Source organism: Nyctereutes procyonoides, unplaced genomic scaffold (genome assembly GCF_905146905.1).
Source record: "Nyctereutes procyonoides isolate TBG_1078 unplaced genomic scaffold, NYPRO_anot_genome, whole genome shotgun sequence".
NCBI lineage: Eukaryota > Metazoa > Chordata > Mammalia > Carnivora > Canidae > Nyctereutes > Nyctereutes procyonoides.
Window position 1 is genome coordinate 39,183,329 of NW_026575047.1, and position 12,372 is coordinate 39,195,700.

The window sequence follows — 12,372 nt, forward strand, 5'->3', positions numbered from 1 at the left end:
TAAAAAAAAAAAAAAGAATCTTTATTACCCCTCTGATCCTGACCCCCTAGAGGAGGAAGCATGGTCTCAGAGAGGTAGCTCACGCTCACCACAGCTGGGGTTCAACCTTAATGTGTCCTTGCTCTGACGCCCAAGCCTAGACACGGATCCCAGGAACCCCTTCCACAGCCGCAGCATAATGGGCGGCTTCAGTGCTGAGCATCCCGCCATCCCAGAGGGCTGTTTCCTTTTCTTCATTCCTGCTCCCTCCAGAGCCGATCCTATTAGGATCGCTCGGCCTCAATTTCCCCTTTAGGCGTGTGTTGGGGCGGGCGAGGGTCTCCGTCCAGTACCAAGAAAGAGGAGGACGCGGCTCCCCGCACTCCCCAACGCCGAGGCCCCAGCCGCGGGTCTTCCGGGAAGCCCACCTCCCCCGCGCGCGCCGTCCCGCGGCAGGAATGGGGCTCGGCCCCTTTAAATCCCGCCGGGCCGGGCCGGGCCAGGACCGCGCCCTTCCAGGATCCGCCGCTGGGAATCCGGTGCGCCCCTCCCCGCCGCCGTCCCCCGCGCTGCCCCCGCGCGCAGCCCGAGCCCCCGCGCGCAGCCGGGAGCCCCAGGCCTGCGGGCGCGGCCGCCGAGCGCATCATGAGCCGCATCTACCACGACGGCGCCCTCCGGAACAAGGCGGTGCGGAGCGCGCGGCTCCCGGGGGCCTGGGACCCCGCCGCCCACCAGGGGTAGGCCCGCCGCCCTCTGCGCCCGCCTCTCCGACCCCGCGGGGCGCGCAGCCGGGCTCCGGCCTCCGGGCTCCGGCCTCCGGCCTCCGGGCTCCGGGCTCCGGGAGGCAAGGCCGACTGGGCTGGAGCGCCCCCAGCGCTCCTCTCCGCCCTGCGGCTGGAGCGCGCCCCGAGACACAGACCGGCGTGAGACTCCCCCCGGCCCCAGTGCCCTCCCGACGCCTCAACGGAGCTCAGAGGCACCGGCCTTTGTCAGCCCCCCCCCCCCCCCCCCCCCCTCCGGCCGCGACTCTGAGCTCCAGCCGCTCGCCTCGCCGCCGGGTCCGCAGGCCCTGGCACAGGCCGCCGCACTTCCCGCCCCGGAAGGGAGGACGCCGTGCGGGAGCCGGACGCGGGGGAGCCAGCGCGGGGCGGCGGCCTGGCCTGGCCGCGGGAGGGCTCGGGGCGCGGTGGGGGCGCGGTGGGGGGAACAAATGGATCATTCCATTTGCAGGTACAGACACTGAAGTATTCGGGGTGAGGCGGTGGGTAGGGCAAGTGAAGTAGGAGTTTCCATTTTGGTCCCCATCCCTTCGAGTCCCCACCCCTCTCCATTTCTGTGGCTCTACAAAGGGAAGCCCCAGGTTCTGCTTTTAAAATGAAAACTAGAAGCGGGAAGCGCTGATCTAGTTCCTCTCTGAGAGGGACCCGGCGATCTTGGGCTAGTCCTAAAACTTAGGAGTTTGGGTCTACCCACATCTAAGTGGATATGAATGAGAAGAGGAATAGAAAGTGCTTTTTAACAGGTGAAAAAGGAGGATATTTTATAGCAGCTCAGACCCCTCCCTCAAATTTAAATACAAAAATAAAATCCTTTATATTGAGTAAGCATTGAATAGTTTACAAACACCTTCACTTACATGGTTTCATGCTGTCATAATCACAGAAGCAGAATGAAATGGCTGTTACTCTGAGGCTCTACTTACAGTAACCCCTTGCAGGAGGGGCCACAGCTTGGTCTTACAGCCCCAGGGGGAACCCCCTACCCTCTGTGCAGAGCCCCAGCCTTTGGGGCCTTGGGAGGAATGGAGGCCCCCATTCCTTTGTGCTTCCCCTTTTCTTTGTGGGAAGCACAAAGGAAAGCATTGCTCAGTACCAGGCCTGCTCAGGGTCCAGGCCAGTAGGAGACACTTCTGTCCTCAGTATAGACTTTGGCTTGGGACATTGAACTTGTAGTTCTTCTCTGAGGTCTGACGGAACCAGTGAATCCCTTCTTTCTCTCTCATCCCCAGGGGAGAAGGCGTCCTGCTGGAGGGAGAACTGGTAGATGTGTCTCGGCACAGCATCTTGGATGCCCATGACAAAAAGGTGAGAGGCTTCCTTGGGGACTCCCACAGGGCACTGGCTTCACGGTCCTCACCCACCAAGGCATCTCCCTGTGCTTGGCTCTGCCAGTGCCCAGACTTGGGCAGCTCACTCCTGGAGGGGTTTATGGACAGGTAGGGGATGGGTTGAGAGATAGCAGGCCAAAGGGGCCCCTGGGTGGAAAGGGGTCAGCTGAGATGGTGCTGGGCTGAGAACAGATGGCAAGGCCTGGGATCTTGCTGACAAGACAGACCAGCCCTAACCCCAAAGGCGGGTTTGGGGCCGGGATTGGGAGGGTTGAGAGTAGGAAGGGGGTGAGGGTGATTGGTTCACTGGCTGAGGTGTTGGGTGCTACAAGGCTGGAAGGTACTCCAAAGAGGTCCTGTCACTTCTGTTTAGAGTGCTGGGAGCCTTGCTGGGTGGGCAGGATGAGTGGCTCTTTATTCTGGGAGGGCTGAGTGAGGGGGCAGATTCCTGGCTTCTGGTCTAGTGGTTCCCACTGCCCTAGGGCCTGATGGATAAGATCAGAGTGGGGTTAGCAGCCTGTGGGGGTGGGGGCAGGGGGAGATCAGCAGTGACCTTCCCCTTTCTGGGTATGCCATCTGTTCCTGGGAGGTTGCATGTCCTTGGAATTCTTTTGGAATTGCATTATTTTAAATGTTCTGGTGAATTTGAGAAGGAGCCTTGAAGTTCCCCATTTGCAAAGTGGTGAATCTCTTGGCATGGGCTCGCTGGTTTTTGAACATCACTGTGTGTGGTTGGACACTTTGGAATGTTGGGTTTTTATACAGCAGGTCAGTACTGTGGATCTGGAGCTCCTTTTTTTTTTTTTTAACAGATTTTATTTATTTATTCATGAGAGATGCAGAGACATAGGCAGAGGGAGGAGCAGGCTCCCTGCCAGGAGCCCGATGTGGGACTCAATCCCAGGACCCCAGGATCACGGCCTGAGCCAAAGGCAGACACTCAACCACTAAGCCACCCAGGAGCCCCAGACCTGGAGCTCCTTGTGCAGACAGGCAGGGACACTGGGGCAGGATGCAAGTTGCTGTGTGTGGGGCCTTTGTCCAGCCTACTTGGGAAGTCTATCTGGGGGCTTCAGTTCCCACATGGGTGCCTTCTCATGCCCTTGGGGTCATGCCCTCTATCACCATCTTGGGTGTACACAGACACCTGCTGTTCTTGCTGGTGTCGCTCTCCAGAGCACTAGTTCTGAATTTCCACCCCCTTTCATATAGCGCCTATCTACTGTGCTGACCACCTTACCTGTAAAGCTGAGCTCACCTCAGTGTCCCGGAGGCAAGCCAGAGGCCTGGTGCTACTCAGAGCCTGTTGCTGTCCTACAGGCCCAGGGAGAGCCTCTGCTCCCTCACCCCTTCCTTAGTATGCAAGTCAGCAGGGTGGACACAGCAATGCAGACCCCCACCCCAGCCAGCATGCCCTGCAAAGCCTGCAGTAGTAGCTCCAGCCTAATGTAGAGTAGTTGGCCTGCCTCAGTTGCCCTCAGGGCAGAGCATTCTCTTAGCCCTGCCCAAACTTGCTTTCTCTGAGTTCTCCCTTCCTAATGATAAGGCAGTAGACCTTCCAGCCAGCAGTTGGCCACAGGCCTACAAACTTCCACTGTCTCTTCCTCCCCTCCCCTCTCCCCCAGGCCAGCAATGCCTGGTCCTATTGGCCTCCTACCTGGACCATCCCTTCCCCTGTCCTGCCCTTCCTCTTTCCACTGGCCTCAGATAGGCCTCATGAACTTGGCCTGTCTTCATCACACCTCGCACCTGCCCCTCCTGCTTTCTGGCTGCTCCTAACGCTCATTCTTGCCCTGCTGCCAACTTGTTTCCTCAAAGACATCTCTGAGGATCTCACTGCTGCTCAAAAACCTTTTGAGATTCCTTCTTGTCTACCAGATAAAGTCTAAACTCCAAATACCAACTTAAGGCCCATCTCAAACTGATCCTACTTGCATTGCCAGCCTGGGCACCCATGATGGCTCTGAGCACCCTCCAGGTGTGGTTCAGACACGTACGCAGGACCTTGAATTTATTTCATACCTGTCCCAGGCTTTTAATAGTCTCCCTACACCCTATATCTTGCAGTTGTGGGTTTCTTCATCCTTCGAGACCTTGCCTTTTATGTTTCTCATATGAAGTGGATTCCTCTTCTTCAATCTTTGGGAGCATGTCATCCACCTACTTGGATTAGAGTAGCTGGCAAACAGCATTGACAGCACACTCCGTGTTTTACACTGGGCTTGCTCCTCTATCATCTCATTGGACCTTTACAACATTCCTGAATGTAGGATAACGTGCTACATTATCCCCTTGCCACAGGAGAAACTAAGGCTAGGAAGGATTTTTGTCTCAGGTCCCACCTATGTTGGAAGAGGCACAGTCGCGGCCCTTATGCAGAACTCCCTTACAATGCCCTTTCCAGGACACTTTGGCCTCTTTCACTCCTGTGTCACAGTATTTGGGGTTCTTGGTGCTTGGGTTATGGTTTTCTGTGTCTGGCTGGGTGGAGACTTTGGGGTCAGACCCAGAGTCGGCCATCTCACAGCTGTCTACGTGATTTATTAGGTGTGGCAGGTGCTGTACTAAGCACATGATTGGATTAACCCATAAATATTGATTGGAAGGGGGGCATCTGCCCAGCTTGAATATCTTTTGAAGCTGAGGTGGGATTCGGGGTGGAGGGAGAGATTGGAGATGGTTTGCAGTGGAGCCCTGTGGGGAGTGCGTGTGTTGGAGAGAACGGGGAGTGAAAAAGCCCCCTCACTCTCTCTCTGGCCCCAGGAGCGCTACTATGTGCTGTACATCAGGCCCAATCGCATCCATCGCCGGAAGTTTGACCCCAAGGGAAATGAAATCGAGCCCAACTTCAGCGCCACCAGGAAGGTGAACACGGGCTTCCTCATGTCATCCTACAGTAGGTATCTTCCATCCTTCCTCCCTTAGGGCCCCCCGAAGCCCTGTGGCCTTTCTGTGTCTCTGGGTTCTCTGGGCCCCTTGGGGTGTCTTCTCAGTATGGGTGGCCTTGAAGTGTGTGTCTGGCCTGAGGGCCCCTGGCTGGACTCTTTCCTGCCCACCATTCACTCAGAGGATCCCCAGTGCCCCACCTCAATCCCAAGGGCCTAACTCCTACCGATTCCCTCAGTCTGGCAGAGTCATCCAAGTACCTGGCTCTGGGGACTCACCACCTTTGTGCAGAGCCCAGGCCAGGCCCCTGGCGGCCTCCATTCTCTGGCCCAAATTTCCTTGAGATTCTGAGGCCCTTTGTGACCTCATCCATCTTTCCAATTGTGGCTCTACAAGGACCTGTTTGATGTCTGCTCCGTGGAAGGAGGTTTCGAGGTTGAAGGAGAATCCATCCATCGTCCTGTCCATATTTCAGTTGTCTGTTCGTTCTCTGAATATTTAGATTTTTTTTTTCATGAGAGACACAGATAGAGAGGCAGAGACATAGGCAGAGGGAGAAGCAGGCTTCCTGCAGGGAGCCCAATGTGGGACTTGATCCCAGGACCCCAGGATCCTGACCTGAGCCAAAGGCAGACGTTCAACCACTGAGCCACCCAGGTGCCCCCATTCTCTGAATATTTAATGAGCATCTGCCCTGTGTCAGGTCCTGAGCCACATGCCAAGGGTCCAGGGATGAACAACACTTAGACTTGCACTCGAGATGTCCACAGTCTGGTAGAGGAGATGGACAGGCCGAGGACTGGAACCTGACTGAGAAGGGGCTCTGGGCCCAGGCAGGATGGTCAAGGGCTGCCCTGGAGAAGGGAACACTGGTATAGGATGCAGGAAGGAAAGTAGGAATCAGCAGGGTACTGGAGCTTGGAAGGGTGTTTCAGGAGGGGGTTGTGTGCCAAGGCATGCTGGGTGCTGGGGGCTCATGATACAGGTGAGGAGAAGCCCCTAGGGAGGCAGGGGCCAGGTGGAGAAGGGCTCCAGAGTCGTGAGTAGTTCTAAGTAGGCCAGTAACATGAATAGAATAGTTTTTAAAAACAAGGGAGACCAGCAGGCCTGTTGGGAGCTGCGATGGCCAGAATAAGGGCCTGTCAGTGAGAATGGAGAGACTGGACAGACTCAAGACAGAGGAGGGACAGTGGCCTCGGAGTTTGGCGATGGGGAGAATGAGGAGTTTGGGCTTGGGTGCAGGTGTTGGAGGAAGAGTTCTGCATGGGACATGTGGTCACAATTCTAGGCAAAGGTCGATGTCCCCTGAGGTCTTGGAAATACAGTTCTAGAACCCAGGAAGTAGGCTGGGCTGGCAGCACATGTTGAGGAGTCATGACACATTGCTAGTACTAAAACTGTGAAAATGGATGGAGTAGCCCAAGAGGCTGTCTTCGGGAAGACCAATGATGGGAGAATAGGGAAGAAGCCCATAAGGAGCAGAAGGGACCCCTGCAGGGGACTGAGGGAGATGGGGGGCCTGTGTGTCTCTGAGGCCCAGTGAAGGTGGCATGGGGAGATATGTAGGAGGAGGTAGCAAAGGGATCAGGTGCTGCCCGAGGCCCAGTAAAGTGAAGACTGCAGAGGATCCAGCAGCCTCTCAGTGAAGGGCTCCCAGTGACTCTGATTGGGGGTGATGGGCATCTGCAGTACTCGGTATCAGAGCCAGGATTCAGGAGGGCATGAAGGAAAGATCCAGTGTAGAGAAGAAGAGCCAGGTCCCTGAGGAGGGGGAGGGTGTTAGATCAGGAGCCCAGATGAAGGAGCTGGCTCTAGGCAGGAAGGGTACACGTGGTCCTTTGAGACAAACAGAAGGGAAGGAGAGGAGGTTTCATATGCCTATGGGTAAATTGACAGGTAGATGCTGGCCGGGGACTAGTAGCCCCACCTCTGGCTTCTGTTATCTTGGGAAGTGGCGGTGAGGTGGTTCATCTGAGGGACATTGAGCAGGGTGGGGAATGAGGAGTAGGGAGCAATTTGAAAGCCCTTGGTGGGAGTAAGGTATCTGGGGAACCCCAGAAGCATCCCTGAAAGAGCTTGGGAGTTTTGAATGGAACCCTGATTGGAACAGGGTGTGGGCTCCATGGGTTTGATGTCTCCAGCAGAGCCCTGCCCCAGTCTCTTGGCATGGAGAGGGCACCTGCAGGACAGCCTCAGGTTGCTGAGCTTGGCTGGCTGTGCACACCTTTGTGAGATCTCAGGGCCTTGTGAGTCCTCCTGGCCCCATGAAGCCTCACTTCTCAGTCTGGGACACTGGTCTCCCCCTCCCCAAGTCTCCAACCTGGGATCTGCAGATTTGGGACATTTTGGGGCAGGCAGATGAGGCTCTTGGAATCCTCCCTGAGCCTTGAGCTTTCCCAGGGCTGGGATGAGCAGTCCAATGGAGGGTATGGGGAGCGCCACATTTCGCTGCTCATTCCAGCAGACCCTAGCCCAGCAAGGAGACCCTAGAGCCTGGAGAGAACCCTGTCTAGTCACTGGAGACTCAACAGGGTGGCAGAAATTTATGGAGGGTTTGAATCCTGCCTCTTCCACTGACTAGCTGTATGACCTGGGGCGACTCACTTCAGCTCTCTAATAAGCCTTTGTTTTCTCTTGTGTAAAAAAAGGAGTAATTACAACATTTATACTCGTTGAGGGTTTACCACGTGCCAGACATTGTGCTAAGTGCTTTATGTTTGTCATTTCATTGACACCTCACGTCAGCCCTATCAGGTAGGTACCATTTTCACTTCTACTTGTCAGGCACAGAGAGAGGTTAAGTCACTTGCCCAAGCTCATGTGGTTCGCATGCAGATTTGCACCAGGCAGTCTGATTCCAGAGCACATGCCCATTACTCCTCTGCCCGGAGTTCCTCGGTGAGTACTGGCACCATGGGGATGCAGAGCCCTACCTTCAGGTGGTTATGACTGTGTAAAACACTCAGGCCTCACCTGGTCTCCTAAAAGACCCTCTCTACGTGCTTGCTATTACAGCAGTAATGACCTCCTTCTTTTTTCTTGTCTTTTTTTTTTTTAAGATTTTTATTTATTCATGAGAAAGAGAGAGAGAGGCAGAGACATAGGCAGAGAGAGAAGTAGGCACCCCTCAGGAAGCCTGATGTGAGACTTGATTCCAGGACCCGGGATCACCACCTAAGCCAAAGCAGATGCTCAACTACTGAACCACCCAGGTACCCCAGCAGTAATGACCTTGTGCTGTGTGCCTGCAGAGGTGGAAGCCATGGGAGACACTGACAGACTCACGCCTGACATGCTGAAGGCACTGGTACAAAAGCCAGAGCTGCTTGCACTGACAGAGAGTCTTACCCCTGACCAGACAGTGGCGTTCTGGATACCTGAGTCAGAGATGGAGGCGATGGAGCTTGAACTGGGGACTGGAGTACGGCTGAAAACTCGAGGCGATGGCCCCTTCTTGGGTGAGCAGTACTGGCCTCACATGGCCTCATGTCCCCATGGCCTGTAGAGGCTCCTCTACCCCTCCTGCTTAGAACTCAGGTGAGCACACCAAGTCTGCTCATTCCTGAGATTTATTCCTAAGTCTCTGGACAAGTGCCCTGGGGCCAGCAGCCTAGACGCTCTGAATCCTGGGGTGCCGCCCAATCCCGTGGGTTCTGTGGGTGAAGTCTCCAATCTAGGGCCTTGGGGGTCACACTCAGGGCCTCCTTGAGGGCACCCAGGCCTGAGAGAATAGTGGTATAACCCAGGCCTTGGGGACCCCAGCAGAGCAGGCCAGCCCCCACTACGTTTCCAAAATAGGGAGACGGGCCATTCAACTTCTTTCTTTCTTTCAGAGTCATTAGCCAAACTTGATGCTGGAACAGTAACCAAATGTAATTTTGCTGGTGATGGAAAGACAGGGGCATCCTGGACAGACAGCATCATGGCCCAGAAGTCTTCGGAGGGAGCCATGGCAGAGACCCGAGAGCAGGGAGACGGGGCAGAGGATGAGGAGTGGGTAGGTCAGGGGAGTTGACTATGGAACTGGCGTCAGTATAGCTTATCTCTTGACAGGAGTTCCGGATGTATGGCCTGAGATTGGGTGTAGGACAGGGACACAGCACCATAAATTTTATGCTCCCAGCTTTAGTGGAATTCCATGGAATTCCCGAGGGTGTGTTAGCTTCAGGAAAATTCTTTTCAGGGAATGAAGGGTGGCAACCTGAGACCTTTCTTTTTAGTGGGTCAGAACTGTGCCAATCTTCAAGAAAGTCCCAAAGATTGATAAAAGCAAGATATGGAAAGAATGGACTATGGAGGGGAAACCAATGAAACCTGATGCCATGAAATCTCTAAACATTTTCACTTCAAGTGAATACATTAGGCATGTTGTGGCAGCTGAGCTGAATGAGCATTTTTTTTTCCTCCTTCATTCTGGGCTTCCTGCCCAAAGTGGCTGGAAAAATGGCTAGCTTAGTCCTTACTAGGGTTTTTTTGGTTGTTTTGTTTTGTTTTTTGCCAAAGATCAGCCCCCTACTTGATCTCCAGTCTATCCACAGTTGATATGTTTTTCTGAAGTGTATTTCACCTGAAGATTTGAGTTGATGTCAAAAGGCCCCTAATTGAACATTTAAAACAAAGTCACAGAAAAATGGGCTATTTATCTAGGTGATGCAGATGATGACATTCACCAGAGAAGGCAGGGCAGGAAGTGTCTAGATTCCCATTTGTCTTAATAAAGTGAGTCTCAGTGCTCGCTTCGGCAGCACATATACTAAAATTGGAACGATACAGAGAAGATTAGCATGGCCCCTGCGCAAGGATGACACGCAAATTCGTGAAGCGTTCCATATTTTTTAGAAAAAAATAAAATAAAGTGAGTCTCAGAATGAAAAATAATTGGAGCTGCCAGGCCAGCTCCCTGAGCCAGCTCTAACGAGGGGAAGCCAAGGAAGGTGGCTGAGGGTGCCACTGGTACCACTCAATTGAACCCTTGTTTATCTGATGATTTATAGGAGACTTCTATGAAATGTACTCTGTTAACGCCTCTTTACTTAACCCTTAGGACGACTGAAGTGAGTGGGAGTGAAGTGCCTCTGGGTCCACCAACACTGCTGAGAGTCTCTTCCATCCACATCTACTCTGGAGCTCAGGGGAGCAGTCTGCCAAACCTTACCTGGTTCTTCCTACAGCTGCAATGGAATAGCCTTTGAATAAGTGCTGCTAAAATCAAATCTAAGACCATGACATGAGCAGTGATGCCATGCTTTGGCTCATGGAGGGGCCCTCCCTTGGTGTGAGTCTAGATCTAGACATTTCCATGGTGGCCCTTGCCCTGAATAGCAGCCTTGTTTCTAGAGGTAGGAAGTAGATGAGTCCTCCAGGTCCCCACCTCTCAGACTCACTCTACAAGGCCACATTTTGATAACAGCTTTGTTGTTATTCTTTTGTACTTTGAGAATTTTTTATGAGTGAGTAAATCTCCAGAAAAGGATTCTCTGCATTGATTGAGTTCTGTTAGGTGCAAACAGTCTTCAAGCCAAGCAGTGATCCTATGAGAAGGAAGCCATGGCTTTTTGATCATGAACACTGCCTTGGTAGCTAGTGTGCCCACACAGATCTGTGACCAGATGTGGAGTTGAAATCCACATGTCTTAAGAATGGGCAGAGACTTGGTGGCATGGATCCTGCTGGCCTCAGGGACAAGAGAAGAAGGTGGTAAATGAAAAAGTATTGAGTCCCCCAGTGTATCAAACACAGCACTAGGAGCTTTCCATAATAATAATTCTAGCCACTGACTGTTGAGTAATTCCTGGTGCTAGCACACGTATCTCCCACTTTTCAAAAGTTTACATTTGGCTTTTAGGCCAATGTACACTTGGCTTTTAGGAAAGAACTACCTTAGTACTTGTTTTTTCTAACTAAGAGAAGTCTGCAGAGGGTTTTCATTTTTATGAAAGAAGGGAAAAAATGAAAATAGTATTCAGCATTTGTTTTGCAGGGAGCCGTTATAGAGGCTGTGTGCTCCCCAAGTAGTGAGAATGTCCCTGCCAGTCACCGTCCTAGGGAACTACACTCAAGCATCAAGCCTCCATAGCTTTGAACTGTGTCTGAGCATCTGTGCTTTATCTCAATTGATTTTGTGCATGCGTTAGCAAGAGCTGCCCTAAGGTTTCAGAAAAGCCTAAGAATGCTCAAAATATTTTCCCTGTAAGTTAATGGTGATTGCTTCTCCACTGTCTCATTTCAGTTTACAAAAAGTTTCATAGGAATGCTGTACTTTTTTGGATAGTGGGGGAAACCCATATTTGCCAAGTGCTTGCAATATCCTACTTTAACTGTCACTTTTAACCCATGAGGTACATGTGATTCTTTTTCTTTTCTTTTTTTTTTTTTCATATGATTCTGAAGCTTAGAGGCTCTATCCATAGTATATGGAGGTGAGGAATTTAAACCCAGGCAGTCATATTTCAAACTGTATTCTTCACTGGGTTATTCTGCTTCCACATGTAGACTACAGGAGAGAAAAGAGGCTTCAGAGAGGTTAAAGCAACTTGCTCAGAGTCACAGCTAATAAGTGGCACAGCCAGGATTCAAATCCAGAGCTGTCAAAAACAAAATTTATGTTCTTCCCATCCCCACCCCCACCCCCACTGTCCCTTTGCTTCCTTGGCCTACAGAAGGACATTGGACACAGGGGCCAGAGGAGTCCTGGCCCTGTGAAGTGGGGTTATATTCCTAGACTTTAGGAAACTTGCCTAAACCCTTAACTGCTGATCTGCCTAGGATGAAATTGGTCCTATTGCTGTTGGCAGTTGAGCAGGTCCTATTATGCTTCCAGAATTTATTATCATGGTTCCAATTTTCATTTACAGTCTTGCATATTGGAGGCTGAGCTTGACAATATGGCTGTGAGGGTTGGGATTCACACTTCATTGAGGCCACCTGAACTCACCAGTCTCTGGACTGCACTGTTGTTGCTCTTTGTTCAGATCCCTGTGACCTCTCACCTCCACTATTACAGAAGCTGCGCCCCTGGTGTCCTGTGTCTGAATGGGGCCAGTTAGCTGTTGAGCATGCTGGGGCCTCAACCATGGGTGTGGCCAGGGAAGTGGTTAAACAGCAGGAAGACTGGAGATATTGATCTGGCGTGGAGATACCCAGTGAAGGCATCCTGCTGTCCAAAGCACTGTGGCCAAAGGGTGTGACAAGGTTAGGTAGGTAGGCCACCATCCCAAAACAGGAGGCCCAGTGTGTCAGTGGGGGAAGCCCTAGGGAACAAATGGACTTGGTGTCCTGGGAGGACCCGGAAGAGATGAAAGGAGGGAGGGAGAAAGGAAGGAAGGAAAAAGCCTTTGTGGCTGGAGCTCAGAGAATGGGTGGAGTTAGAAGTTGTTGAGATGAGGCAGGAGATCCGGCAT

The 12,372-nt window shown here is 52.6% G+C and overlaps 1 protein-coding gene and 1 non-coding gene across 3 annotated transcripts; both read left to right on the forward strand.

Moving 5' to 3' along the window:
* Positions 1-510: 510 nt before the first annotated feature.
* ARPIN (actin related protein 2/3 complex inhibitor) lies at positions 511-10,445 on the forward strand. Of its 2 annotated transcripts, none has more exons than XM_055326329.1 (6): positions 511-716; positions 1,988-2,063; positions 4,850-4,982; positions 8,224-8,430; positions 8,806-8,969; positions 10,017-10,445. In XM_055326329.1, exons 1-6 carry the CDS (start codon positions 625-627, stop codon positions 10,023-10,025), a joined length of 681 nt encoding a protein of 226 aa, XP_055182304.1. In that variant the 5' UTR covers positions 511-624; the 3' UTR covers positions 10,026-10,445. The 2 variants fall into 2 exon arrangements, with proteins under 2 accessions (XP_055182304.1, XP_055182305.1); XM_055326330.1 differs by lacking the exon at positions 511-716 and adding an exon at positions 1,191-1,209.
* On the forward strand, positions 9,702-9,808 carry LOC129510668 (U6 spliceosomal RNA). The gene has a single exon (XR_008664640.1). It is a non-coding gene; the product is annotated as a U6 spliceosomal RNA (small nuclear RNA).
* Positions 10,446-12,372: the final 1,927 nt, after the last annotated feature.

Excerpts from the sequence above, each read along its gene's own strand:
- ARPIN (XM_055326329.1), top strand. The coding sequence starts at position 625 with ATGAGCCGCATCTACCACGACGGCGCCCTCCGGAACAAGGCGGTGCGG. Across the intron at positions 4,983-8,223 it reads CTTCCTCATGTCATCCTACA|AGGTGGAAGCCATGGGAGAC; the intron begins GTAGGTATCTTC and ends GTGTGCCTGCAG. Across the intron at positions 8,431-8,805 it reads AGGCGATGGCCCCTTCTTGG|AGTCATTAGCCAAACTTGAT; the intron begins GTGAGCAGTACT and ends TCTTTCTTTCAG.